General features: G+C 39.9%; 1 protein-coding gene across 1 annotated transcript in view; it reads right to left on the bottom strand.

Annotated features, from left to right (window-relative positions):
* DNAH5 (dynein axonemal heavy chain 5) overlaps positions 1-14,347 on the bottom strand; it is a 192,769-nt gene that overhangs the window by 141,401 nt on the left and 37,021 nt on the right. Inside the window, exons 14-19 of the mRNA XM_036308556.1 lie at positions 11,354-11,439; positions 10,740-11,061; positions 9,573-9,779; positions 4,435-4,606; positions 1,712-1,857; positions 87-252 (exon numbers count right to left, since the gene is read on the bottom strand). Of these exons, the coding sequence (XP_036164449.1) occupies positions 87-252; positions 1,712-1,857; positions 4,435-4,606; positions 9,573-9,779; positions 10,740-11,061; positions 11,354-11,439 (1,099 nt within the window). The remainder of the gene's footprint in view (positions 1-86; positions 253-1,711; positions 1,858-4,434; positions 4,607-9,572; positions 9,780-10,739; positions 11,062-11,353; positions 11,440-14,347) is intronic.

Consider the following 14,347-nt stretch of genomic DNA (forward strand, 5'->3'; position numbering starts at 1 on the left):
GTGTGAAATCAGTGGCTATGCAGAAAATGTAATTTTATCATTAATGTCCTAGAAAAACAAGACCCTTCCACTATCCCATCTCTTACCTAAACTTTTGTTTTTTGAATCAGCACCATTCACATTGGATACTTTTTCACTTTCTTCTTTGAATGGAACTTCCACATCTAGCAACATATTTATTAGCTCATTGACTGCTTCCTCCACTAATGAGCTTTTAAAGTGTAGTATCTGAGCACCATTTACACAAAGATCCTATAAAAGAGTTAGCACAGCGTCACATTTGTTTATCTAGCTTTTGAGAGCACATCAGTAATAGTAGTAATGCCATAGGTTCGGCCTCCAGATGAGATCTGGGCCTCCAAACATGCTTGGCCACACCCCTCACACATGCCCAGACACGGCATCCTGTAAGGGAAGGTGTTAAAGACAAAGGAACCAGCCAGTCAGACAAAGATAAATACCATATGATTTCACTTATATGTGGAATCTAATGAACAAAATAAACTAGCAAAATAGAAACAGACTCATAGAAACAGAGAACAGACTGACAGCTAGGTGAAAAAAAGTGAAACAATTAAAAAAAATAACTCATAGATAGTGATTAACAGAGGGAGAGTGTTGGGGGATAGAAGAGGGTAAAGAGGGGGTAAATGGTGATGGTAGGAGACTTGACTTTGGACGATAAACACACAATATGACATGCAGATGATATATTATAGAATTGTACACTTGAAATCTATATAATCTATTAAACAGTGTCACCCCAATAAATTCAAAAAAATTTAATTTAATTATTTTAATTATGATCTTCCTCTAAAATGTAGAAATGTGGAACTAAGAATAAAATTCATAGGTTTATAGTTCTTAAAATTCTATACATCAAAAACAAATATATAAATTATACACAAACAAATAAGAAACCAGTAAAATTCAAGTAAACAATATTAAGTTTACTATAAGATTCATGGAGTATTCTGCTGGAACTAAAGGGTGGGTGTTAAGAGTGGGGTGATAGAGCCGCAGATTCAATTTTATATATAAAGCCTATACTTTCAGTTCAATAATACTAATAAAAGGAAGACCTGCTTACATAAACAGGCTTTAAAAATTTCATTAATGCATTTAGGCTCTGTTAGTGCAGGCTATTCAGATCCATGAATAATCAAAATGAAGACCTTGTTTTAATACATTAATGGGTAAAGAATCTGAAAGGGAGAGGAGAGGAAAGTCTACGCTGAGCCATTTGGACACTGGCTCCACCTTGCCCAGGTTTCCCGGCAACGGCCCCAGAACCCAGAATGTGTGCCACAGAACACCAGCTTGGGAAACGCTGCTTTACAGAAAAGTTCAAAGAAGAAATTCTGCCCAGGAACTGTTTAAAACAATTGCTTTATTAATTAATCCTAGCTTACTAGGCGCTCTTCGGCTAAATAGCTCTATTTTTCAGCAAACATGAAAAAAAAAATGACAAATGTGTTCCATGCAATTTCCTTCCTACTGATCTGAAGGAAATGACTTGTTCCTCACGTCTAAGGGACTCCCTACGTACATTCCTCTTCATTATTGTCCAAAGACTCCAAGTTTAAATAATATCTATCCCTGACCAATCACAGGAAGAGGAAAAAAATGCAATTTATGCTTCAAAAAATGCCCTCCATGGAAAAATGAATCACAAAACAATGTTTAATAAAAACATTAATATTCTAGTAACCTTTGTCATTTGGAGAAACTCTTCGCAGGGAAGCGGCTCCTCCTGGGGGAGCTGACAAAGAGCCGTGCTGCTCATTTCCTCCAGAACCGCATCAATGCGGAACTCGATCAAATCACTGACCCTGTCAACCAGCAATTCCAGGTCCTCTGTGGAAAAAATAGAAGTGAATAAGAGAGATTAAGCATTTTGTTGTGTTTTGTTTTGTTTTGTTTTTAATCCTCACCCGAGGATATTTTTCCATTGATTTTTTTTGAGAGAGTGGAAGAGAGAGGGAAAGACAGAGAGAAATATTGATGAGAGAGAAACGCATTGATTGGTTGCCTTCTGTGAGAGCCCCGACCAGGGCCCAGGGCTGGGGAGGAGCTGCAAGCACAGTCTGTGCCCTTGACCCGAATCGAACCCATATCCTTCGGTCCACAGGCCAATGCTCTACCCACTGAGCCAAACCGGCTAGGGCTTCTGTTCTTAAATCAACATTGGATTAAACTGCAGTAGTAAAACCAGGATTAAAGTCACTCCATACCAGTTTCGGTCTTGGTTTTCTCACACTATTCTTTCTTTGGCCAGTTTTCTAGTTTTCTCGGCCTACCTAACTCTGACTCAGACTTGAAGATTCGGCTCAAATGCATCTCCCTGAGGAGGCTACCTGTGAGCTACACATACTCGTTCGGCCCCCTCCTCTCATACCGACATTGACCCTGAGCAGCCTTCCGTTCCTACATGTACCACATGGTCTCCTCTGTGTCTTATCTTCTGGAATGCATGTTTTTCATCCTTGCATCTTCAACACTTAGCCCAGTGCCTATTCGACAGGAGGTATTCAACAGATCTATTGAAGTGAAATTCCTTCAGTGTTTCTTTTACTGTCACTACCATAAGGTATATTTTAAGTTGTAGTGAAGTAATATTGAACACTAAGTTCTATGGACAGAAAGGCCAATTCTGAAACAAATTAACAACTTTACTTCCAAAGTAGGAATGGTGGTTAATGGATTGCCATCTATGATGTAAATACATTTTTTCAACATTTCTCATAGAGTCAATTCTCTTTTTTTCCCCCTGATACTACTTTCTTCTAGGAAACGAAGTTAAAATTAAATACAGAAAAATCCATGTTATATATTCAAGATGTATCAGAGATGTAAACACTTCCTTAAATGAATATCTGTACTTCCTAAAGAATAAAGCCCTAAAAGTTCCAATCATTTCTAAGCTAATTATTAAAGAGGCTACTCGAGATACCAAATAGTTCTGCCTGGTAAGCTTACACATTACTAAAAGAAAGTCAACACTTTTATTTAAGCATGTGTGGGCTCAATAACATTCTTTACTACTTCTGATTCTTCAAAGCCTCCTCAGGGCCACCTGTGGTAAACTAGTGTCTTTGAAGAATCTGACTGACTCTTCAAAGCATCTTCAAGGACTTCTGTGCCCACCTCCCCTCCCAGGATGTCTACATCCTAATCCTCTGTAAAATGTTGCCAAGGGGACTTTGCAGATGTGATCAAGTTAAGGATCCTGAGATGTGGAGATTGTCCTGGATTATACAAGTGGGGCCAAGGTAGTCATAAGGGTCCTTATAACTGGGAGGTAGGAGGGTCAGAGTCAGAAGACAGGTTGACTACTGAAGTGGAGAGATAGACAGAAAGAGATTGGAAGATACTAAGCTGCTGGCTTTGAGGATGGAGTGACCAGCAGCCAAAGGACGTAGGAAGCCTCTGGACCCTGGAAATTCTCTCCCTGGGTAGGCAAGGAGAATAGCAACATCTAAGTCTTCTGGGGGAAAAACCCTTCATACCGTGTTCCAAACTGTGTTCCACTGCCCACCACAGAATGTCTATAAGGTGTTAATATGTTCTCCTAGAAGGCAGCCACGGAATTCTGGGAAATGCCCCAAACAACCTACTTTTGGTGACCCCTGGGCAATGGCATATTAAAGGCTATGAGAAGTCCTACAGAAAAGAAGCCTGCCTGGCTTTGCTCCACTTCAATCTCCCAGGCTTCTCTGAGCCCAGATCCCTTCTTTGCAGCATTCCTGTACACATTCTGGGAAGTTGTACTTTTAGGAATATACCATCTTACATATATTAAGTGTATTACATCCATCATTAAGGAAAATGTTTGCACAAACTTTTCCCATATGTCCTGCTCTTCAGCACTCCAGGCTGTCCAAATCTCCCCACCCTTCAAAATGGGGTCTGAAAACATGCTAACCCAGTGGTCGGCAAACTCATTAGTCAACACAGCCAAATATCAACAGTACAACGACTGAAATTTCTTTTGAGAGCCAAATTTTTTAAACTTAAACTATATAGGTAGGTACATTGTTATTAACTTAATTAGGGTACTCCTAAGGCTTAGGAAGAGCCACACTTAAGGGGCCAAAGAGCCGCATGTGGCTCGCGAGCTGCAGTTTGCTGACCACAGCACTAACCTATTAGTATAAAAGGCTGAATGACTCTAAAAATCCTTTAAATTCTAATGTCCAACAAGTATATTTTATAATGTAGTTAATCTCTGGGGATAAAATTAAACAGTGAATATATGTACTTTCCAGGAAATTAATGGATTCATATATTTTGGTAAAATTCCTTGGGAAACAGCTTAAAAATTACACTCCCCATTTCACGATTTATATCACAGTATCTGTAAGAAATTATACAATAGATGTTAAGAACGTAGCCATTCAAATTGAGAAATAATAGCCATTTAGACAGACTTACTGATCTTAGCAAAAGCGTGTTTCAAGTATGTCTCAATGTTCAGGGATGTCCAGGTCAGTGCGGCCAGGCCGGGTTGGAGAGCCTCGTCCACTTTGGCCAAGTGAGGGACCATCAGTGGCTCTATGATGGGAGGCATTTTTGACTTCACTCTCTGATATTCAGCCAGCATCATCTGCAATGAAATGGGGGTCAAATAATCAATATTTCACTTTTAATATCTATTAATATCACTTCTTTTAATCCAAAAAGATAACTTTTACTTAGGTCCGGCTGTAGGACTCCAGCAGCAGCCTGCGGTAGAGTGCCCCAAAGTAAGACTAGAACAGAAGATAAGAAACCGCTCCATACATACACATTCCTAACCTGATAAAACACAACTGAGGAGGCAAGAAAAAGAATTTAAGAGTAATAGTTTCTTACGCCCTACCCAGCCCAAAAGGGGAGAAAGGTTTTTAGGCCAGGTGACTTTGCTAAACCAGGTGAAGTCACATTACCAGTGCCTTAGCCTGTGTATCACTAAGCTCATGTAGTCAACTTTATACGCTGGTACCCCGTGCTTCCTGCTCCTCTGGGCACTTCCTATGGACCATACTCATCACCCAAAGTGTCGGGGTCACCAGAGGTCTGCTCAGCCCATTGCCGGAATTGTAAGCCAATCCTGATGCAAGATCCAAAGCTTACAAAGAGTCAGGAACCAGTGTTGATATTATCAAGAGTCATAGCTTTAAGTATCATCCATAAACCAAAGACAACCAAATATTTTTTTCATTAAGTTCACTGGGGTGACATTGGTTAATAAAATTATATACAACCTGATTTATATCTCCAGCCCAGACCTCAATCCTGAAGTCTAGGTTCATACATGGCAAGCACCTACTCAATACTTCCACTTGAAAATATAGCAGACGTTTTAAGCTTAACATGTCCAAAACTGAGTCTGTTCTTCTCCAAAACGTTATCTGCCCAAAGCATTCTCCGTCTCAACTGATGGCAACTCCATCCATCCAGTTCTCAGGCCAACACTCAGAGTCATGCTCGACCCCGCTCTTTAACTCACACCTACATGCAATCCATCAAGATATCCTGTTTGCTCCATATTCAAAAAGAGATCCTACATGTGACTTGCTTGCCACTGCTACCGCCATCATTGACTCTCACCTAAACTATTGTAATAGTCTACCATTGTCTCCCTGCTTCCACTCATGCCCCCTAGAGTCTAATTTAGCAGCAAGAGTAATCCTTTCAAAATGTTAAGTTGGATCCTGTCATGCCTCTGTTTATATGGCCACATGGCTTCCCATCTTAGTCAGGGGTACAGCTCTTATGTTGGTCTGCAAAGATCTACCCAATCTGGACTCCACTACTTCTCTGATTTCATCTCTAATCACTCCTTTCCTCTTTTACCTGCTCCTGCCCTAATGTCTTCCTTAGCCTCAGGGCCTTTGTATCTCCCTCAAATAATTATTCAAATAGCATCTTTTCAATTAGGCCTACCCTGACCACCTATTTAAGATCCTAAACTATAACCAAAATCCCCTGCATACTCTTTCTTCTTTGCCCTATTTTTTCCATAGCACCTATCACTTTCTGATAAGACTATATAATTTACATATTTATAATATTCATTATTTATTTTCTGTCTTACTCAACTAGAATATAAGTTCCATAACAACAAGAATTTTGTCTGCTTTGTTTGTGTCTGAAACAGTACCTGGCACACGGGAGATGATAAATCCTATATCTCTAATTAATTAATTAGTTCTCATTGGAAGGAGCATTTGTGATCAGAAACTCATGGATTCTGGTCCTCACTGAAGTTTACCTGTTGTTAATGTTGAACTGTACCAGTAACTTGTAAATTTGTTACCATTTTTAAGTAAAAGGTACTTTTTATGATAATGTTAATATCAACAATAATTAATTATAATAAAGTAACTTTAATACACTGGTTAAATACAATTGTTTTTAAGCTCATATTTTTAATGTGCATGTTGGTGTTTTTTTGTCATTAGATCAATGTTTCCCAAAGTGTTTTCCCGAAAATCTGAGCCCCAGAGATTCCATAAGAAAAACGATCTCTGGATGGACAAGTTTGGAAAACACTATATATAATATCTCCCTTCTTGGACAGTCAACTAATATTACCAATTCTGAGAAAACTGCAAGGAAGTAAGAAGCCTAGTAGAATTTATGAATGTTGTTAAAGCCAACATTTCCCAAATGGGCCAAATAATCCTTTTTTTAATATAACACTTTTTCACAATTTCTATATAGCCTTTCAATTTCCATAAAAGCCACTTTCAAAAAGCCTAAATTCAAAGGTTCTATTATAGCAACTACTTATACATTTCCTGAAGCTTTTCTCCACTGCCTTCCTTTTTTTCATTGTCCATCACTTATTCTATTTGGGAAGCAGTTCTTACAATCACCTTTCTGTGTCCAACCTTAATCCTTTAATCCCATGAAGTATTACTCATCCATTTTATAAATGAGAAACTAAGGCTTAGGAGGGTAAAGGAATTTGCCCAAAGATAACTATTTGAATCCAGATCAAATTGGCTTCAGAATCTATATGTGTAGCTAGCAACTGGCTCATCTCTTTCTACTTTGAACTGCCTTCCAAGAAATAGATAAAGAATGCAAGCTCTCAGCTACTTTGCATATCTGTAGAGGCCTGAAAGCTGAATTAAACATTTAGCACAATAACTCTGTGACACCTGAGATGGTTCCCCTAATCTGCCACTAATCTGCTCTTACCAGCTACTCATGTAGGTAGGAACCTTTACTTTAACTCTTTCCACCTTCAAGATACGATAAATGTTAACCAGATAACAATGTATTTGCTCAGACTGTCATTTACAACTGAGGTGGTTTAAAAACATTCTTTGACCCTCCTCTCTGCATGGGCAGGATCTATGCCCCTCTCCTTGGATCTGGGTGGGCTTATGGAGCCCAGCAGAGCATAACAGAATTGATGCCATGAGACATTGAGGCTGCCCTAAAGACCATAAGGCTTCCTCCTTATTTACTTAACACCTGCTCTTGGAACCCTGAGTTGCCATTTAAGAAATTCTACTACCCTGCGGCCTCCATACTGGAAGTCCACATGTAATGAGTCCAGTCCTTAGTGCCAGCTGAGCAAAGCTTCCAGCCATCCCCACCAAAGAACTAGACAGAAGAATAGGGCCATCTTAGACCTTCAAGACTGAACATCTGCCAGCTGAACTAAATAACCTTAGTGCCACCCGGAACAGGAAAATCGCCTTGCCAAGCCTTGCTTACATGCTTTACCCACAAAATCATGAGATATAATGAAATGGTTGTTTTAAGCCACTACATTGTAAGGTCCTTTGCTACATGAAACAGATAACTGAAACAATTCTGTGGACAAAATCATCATCAGTGATATTATATTTTTTTAATGTATTTTGATTGATTTCAGAGAGGAAGGGAGAGGGAAGGGAGATAGAAACATCATTGATGAGAGAAAATCATTGATCATTGATCAGCTGTCTCCTGCACGCCCCCTGCTGGAGATCAAGCCTGAAACCCCCAGCCTGTGCCCTGACTGGATATCAAACCATGACCTCCTGGTTCAGAGGTCGACGCTCAGCACTTAGCCACACCGGCTGGGCTTATAAATATTATATCTTAATAAAAAAATACTACTTTCTTTGTAAATATGTACACTGACTAGGTGATGGGAATCCCAGCATGCTGACTAGTATGTGATGAGCCCACATTTCAGGAATGTATTTCTGTTGCCAATATTAGCTTTCTAATATAACATGGAGAATTAGAAAAACAGCAGACTCAAAGTCTGGTTTCTGGTCCCACTTCTGCCACTTATTAGCTATGAGACTTTGGCTAAGTAATTTCTGAGGTACAGCTTTGTCATCTGTAAAATGCTATCATAATTTTTGTCCTTACTGGACATGATTTTGGAACATATCCAATGGAACAGTAAACATGAAAATGGTTTAAAATGTAGAACGTTATGCAAATGCATGGCCTCCTGGCCTCCTATCATGTTAACCACTATAAAATTGTGACAATGGTCCATCTTGTCAAATATTATACCTGCATCCCTGGGCACCGCTTGTCACTGCTGACCAACTTCTCTCTCATGAGACTTTTCTTACTCTTGACTTCCTTGACACTCAGTTTCCTCCCACCTCAAAGGCCAATCTTTAATTTTATTGGCATATTCGGCCTCTTCTCTCAGACCTGTTAATACTGGAGCTCGTCAGGGTTTGGTCTCTAGACCGTCTACTTGTCTTTATCTACATTCTCTTCTTTGAAGATCTCATGGGACAAGGCCTTTAAATAGCAACTATATTCTGATAACTTTCAAATGTATGTTGTCTTCAATTGTGACTTCTGCACTCAACTCCAGACTTATGATCTATCTGCACAGATAACACCTCCACTTTGATCTCTAAAGATCATCTTATACATGGTGACAACAAATGATTCCGTCCTGGACCCTAAAATAAACTAGTTCCAGGCTTTGCCATCTCTGTAAGCGGAACATCCATTCAGAACCAATGTACATTACTGAGCAAGCTGTGTAGACTGTAACCTACGCAAGCAGTAGTCTGCAACAGCCATATTTTAGGTAAATCCATTGAGTTGCTCACACTAAAACCGAAGAACTCACCCTTGAGATCTCCCATAACCTGCCTGTTGATATACGTCTCTAATTCACTGATCTATTACTTGGCTGACATCCTAGTTCAAGCTACCATCATCTCCATCCTGACTGGCTTCACAGCCTTCAAACTGGCTTCACAGTGACATGCTTGTTACCATAAAATGTATTCGTCACCCAGTGGTAAGAATGATGTTTATTGCAAAAGACATCATCATCATCATGCCTTTTTTCCTGCTCAAATTTCTCCAATGGCGTCCTGGTACACTCAAACTTATAACCTTGGTCTGCAAGATCTGTAATGACCTGGCCTTGCCACCTCCACAGCCTCATTCCACGGCACTCTCCCCATCAGTCATTCCACTCCAGTCATCTGGGCACTTTCTATTCCTCAAGAGTGACACGTCACCATTTTTTCTAAAATGCAAGCTGGAGCTAGCCAGAAAGTGTGTGTGTGTTGGGGGGGGGGGGGGGGGGCGCACTATACCTTCATGTTACTGAAGTTCTTTTTGTATATATCCCGTTTCTGGAAAAGGGCAGCTGCCAGGGATGAAACCTCCAGACCCATCTGTGACATGCACTCTGTTTCTCTAAATAAGGTCAATATCTGAGGGTCAAAGTTTACAAACAATTCTCCCGTGCCTGGAGCCTTCACCAATAAAGAAGCCTCAAGTCCTATGTGAATTCCTTCAATCTGTGAGAAGAAATCAACATTATTACCATTAGAAAGCTCAATGCATACACAGAACATACAGCTCAGCCATTCCTGGGAGAGAATCATTAAGTGTTCTTCCATGGAGCTGAGCTTCTCAAAAAGACAATGGGGTCACTCATCTTCTCCTAAGTTCACTTCAGAAAAGGGCCTTCAGGTCTTTGGTCATAATGTTGCACAATCGATTCAACAAAATGCATGGGCCACGATTCTCTCACATCGACACATAAGTGGATACGCAATTAATGGTGACTTCTCAAACCATTTAGCTCCTTGATACCTTCATTTCTACTCAGTTATTTTTTTTCCTAATAAAAGTATCATAAAAGCCTACTAAACTCAATTTTCAGTTATTTGGAAAAGCAATGAAGACCACTACAGAGGCATCTCTATATTGGCTCAGATACCAAAAGGTGGACCAGGAAAATGAGAAACCATTTTTGAGGCCTAAAAAGGCTGAATTTTATCCTCCAAAATACAAGAACAAAAGCAAAAAACAAACAAACAAACAAAAACACTTTTTTGCCAATCTACAAGGGTTGGTAGGGTTTGAAATGTAATTTGATTAACCTAGTATAGCCAAGGAAAACTTAAGACTTTGATTAACACTCAGTAGTGTTCACTGACACATTAAGAAACTGAATGGAGGAAAAGAAGAAAGAAATCCTAACCAACCAAGTAAAAGAACCAATAAACAGGACCTTCTCCCTTGGGAGTTTGTAACTAAATAAAAATGATTTTTTTTCAAAATGAATCGTTATTTTTCTTCATGGACATATTACACTCTTTGACTGATTACCTACCTATATTCAACCAAACCTGTCTTATAAAATACCTGCAAACTCGACTTTCTACAAAAATAAAACTGTTCAATGCTAGCAGAGGGTTTCCCATTGATTGGCAGTGGAGACATCTTTGAAGAACATAAATGTACAGACTTACTTGTTGAAGCCACGCCCTGTGGTAGAGAACCTCAAACTCCAGGAGTACCTTGGCCACCCTGTTGTAGTTACGGATCACGGGTCTGGCTTCCGCCGTCCGCAGCACGCTTGGGTGCTGCTGGAAAAGCTGCATCGGTTGCTGAATCCTGTGGAAGAGCTGACGGGCCCACAGAATCTTCCCGGCAATGGGAGGCTGGTCTCGGGCCAACGGAGGATCACACTTCTGCTTTGTATACAGCTTTGCAATCATATCAATGTCAGCCCCATAGTTTTTGAGGATACACAGGTATTTGTCATCAATACCCAGATTGGGTATATTCAATCTGATTTTTTTGAAGTGAAACACTTGAATTAATGAGATAATATCTAGCAATCTCTTTTATTAAGACATTTTTAAACATATGCTAATGAAAGAAAATAATATATTTGGCTAATTTTTAAAAAATAGTATCAATCCATCATATTGCAATAAAGTGGTTTCTAAAATACAGTGCCAATCTTTAAAATATAGGAAAAACTAGATACATTTTTTAATTACTTGAACATTAAATAATATAATGATAGGCAGTCACAAGATAGAAAATTGAACTTAGAAAATTGTTCTCAATTTTTTACCTTTCAAATTTCTTTAACATACTTAGAGCTTGATTTGTGTTTCGAATCTTTTCAAATGTAACATCCATGAAGTTCTGCAACTCTTTCTAAAACAGAATAAAGTCTGATTATGAACAATGAATTAGCACTGGGGAAAGTCCTATTTAGCATCAAGATAAAAGAGCTTCTCATTCTCTACAAGCACATGTAATACAGGACAAAATAGAACAGAAAACTTCATACTCACCTGAGCCTGAAAGAAAGGTAAAACGCCCAGAAGCCAGAACACAGAGGGGCTACAGAGCCAGAGCAGTCTTAGGAGTTGGCCCGTGGCAGGGTCCAGAGGTACTGGGTCCAATACAGGGACTGGGTTGGGCACTGAGGCTTTATCAATGTGGGTAGAGAAGTTGTGGGGTCCTAACACTCTCAACAGACGCCTGCAGAAAGCCAAGGCACTTGAAGTGCTGTCCAGCCCATGCAAGGGGGGTTAAATGACTGTCTACAAGTTGGGGAAAGCAGCAGGGGATCTTGCCATCTGGCCAAGGCTGTGAATAGATAAAACAAGCCCTTTACTTTCTCTATAAAAGAGCCCGATAATGAGTATTTTCTACTTCACAGGACATGGGTCTCTTTCATAATTGCCCACCTACCACCGCAGTGCAGAGCAGCCATAGACGACCCGGGAACAATCAGGCAGGGCCGGATTTGGCCCAAGGGCATAGTTTACAGAGCCCTGTCCTAGAGCGATTGAAATTCTATGCCAGTGCACACCTAGATGAGGGGTCTGAGTTACACTACGCATGAGATGAGAGAGGTCTAACCCAAGGAATTAACATAAGAGCTAGTCTGGGATGGCAAAACCACGGGGGCCCAGCAGAAGGAACACAAGACCACTCCACAGAAACACTTTCACAGCCCAGGCCATGAGACCCCTCCAGGAAAAAAATAAATATCTCCCAAGAAGATAAGTTCAAAAAGAATGACCTAAATATCTATTTCTTAAAGCCCTTAAATCTATTTTCCAAAAATGAGCTTCATTATGGGTTGTTCTGAGAACCTCACACATCTTATACGACTGTATAATTCTGTCCAAAAAAATAAAAATAACTGCACCTAAAAACAAAGCATATGATTTAGTCTTTGTTCAGTCTCAGATTTAGCACACAGTTGTCATTAAAAATCTACATTGAGTTAAATAAAAGACAGAAAAATTCATTATTTTTCTATTTCGTGCTTTAAGGGAAAGTTCCAATCAATTCTTTTTTCTCAGTTTACCAGAAAGAAGTTTTAAGCCTCTACAATTCTAAAGAGATCAATAATTTATGTAGTGATCAAATTGGGAAGCCAGTTGCATGTGCAGTGAAAATTAGTACCGAGATGAGCTTGACTCTACATAAGATGACCAGTTGGAAATATCCAGGACCCCACTGGAAAATCTTAACCCTTGAAGAAATGTTGCTGTCTGGGAGCAAGCCAGTGCTCCCTGCACCACTGAACAAAACCCCGAAGCTGAAGAATGGCTAACCCTACTTACACTGTGCCTCCGATACTTCTCACTCTTCTACTGAAATTTTCAAGAGCAGTGCAGCTGGCCTACCCAAGGAAATACTCAGATATTTTCACTACATAGAAATCTCTGAGTGTAAATTATGCAGAACTGGAGCCCTGGCAATGCCTCCACTCCCTCCAACTTCAGACACCATCAAATCTTCACTGAGCCCTGTCAATGGAACCTGATTTTCCTTGTTTTTCCACCCTATCACTTCACAAAGACCTACGCTGAGCTCTCTATGACTATCTAAGACCTTGAATTAGTCTTCTTTTTCTCTCTGAGCATTAGGTCTGTTCTGACAGTCTTCTGGAGTCCAGGCAAGGAATTCTCACTAGTCCTCTTACATGGCCTGCCGGCTCCTACTCAGGTTTCTGTTCGCCCTGTCAGTGCCAGCATGAACTCTCAGTCTGGACAGGATTCCAGGCTCTGGTTGCTTTGACAGAGGAGGCCTGCACACAACCCTGATCTGAATCACTCACGTACCCACCCCACCCCCCAGGGTTTCATCCTGGAGATGCCACAGTTACCGAGCCTCTCCATTCCTGTCTCCAAAACTAATCCCCTCCCCCTTACATCCCATCCAGAGTCATGGGAGGGTTGGGATTTTCACCCTGACTTTATAGAGAAAAGGGCTGAATTCATGAATTAATTAAAGGAGAAAGTGTAGACAGTTAAGAGAAAGAGGGTGGAGAAAGGGTCAAAGAAGTTAAAAGGAAAGTAGTTGTCCAACCAAAGGGAGAAATGGACCATTATTGAGATGGACTATAAGACATTAATAGCCTTGAGGTTTTAAAAAGAAAAGATTAAAGAGAATGGGAACTGTCTATAACTAATGCTTAAAACCAGGCTGTAGGACAATTATAAAGTTATATTCTCGGTATTATAAAAAGCAGACACAGGCTTGAAAAGGTCTCCCCAACCCACTCATTTCCCTCCATTTACTTGTAAAAAATAAACACTGTTCTGGCATCAAGCATCACCTCCTCTCTGAGCTTTCGCTCTTCCCAGACAAGCGGAAGTGTGGGGCTGTTTTTTTCCTAGGCTCACATCCTGCCTTGTGGGTTATAGCAATTCTCAGATTCTACATTATGTTTTGTAGGCCTGTCCTCCCTCTAAGTTTCTTTAGGAATTCTCTGGACTTTGATCTTTGCATCCCCAAGGCCTGGTACAATATCAGAATATTATACTTCTAATATTAATATATATATATATATATATATATATATATATATATATATTTGTGTTTCTATCATAACACATATCTGCCTTCTGTCTGCTGTGAGCTGTGAGAGCAAATCTACTTGACTTATTTCTATATTCATAACCCACAGCATAGAAGCCTAATACATAATTGATGTACAGTAAATGCTTGTTTAATTACAATCAATCTAGTTCTTATTAAATCATTACTCAGACTTTAATTCCACAAATATTCTTTGCTCTCCAATTATAGGTGCCACCCA

Source organism: Myotis myotis, unplaced genomic scaffold (assembly GCF_014108235.1).
Source record: "Myotis myotis isolate mMyoMyo1 unplaced genomic scaffold, mMyoMyo1.p scaffold_m19_p_5, whole genome shotgun sequence".
Taxonomy (NCBI): Eukaryota; Metazoa; Chordata; class Mammalia; order Chiroptera; family Vespertilionidae; genus Myotis; species Myotis myotis.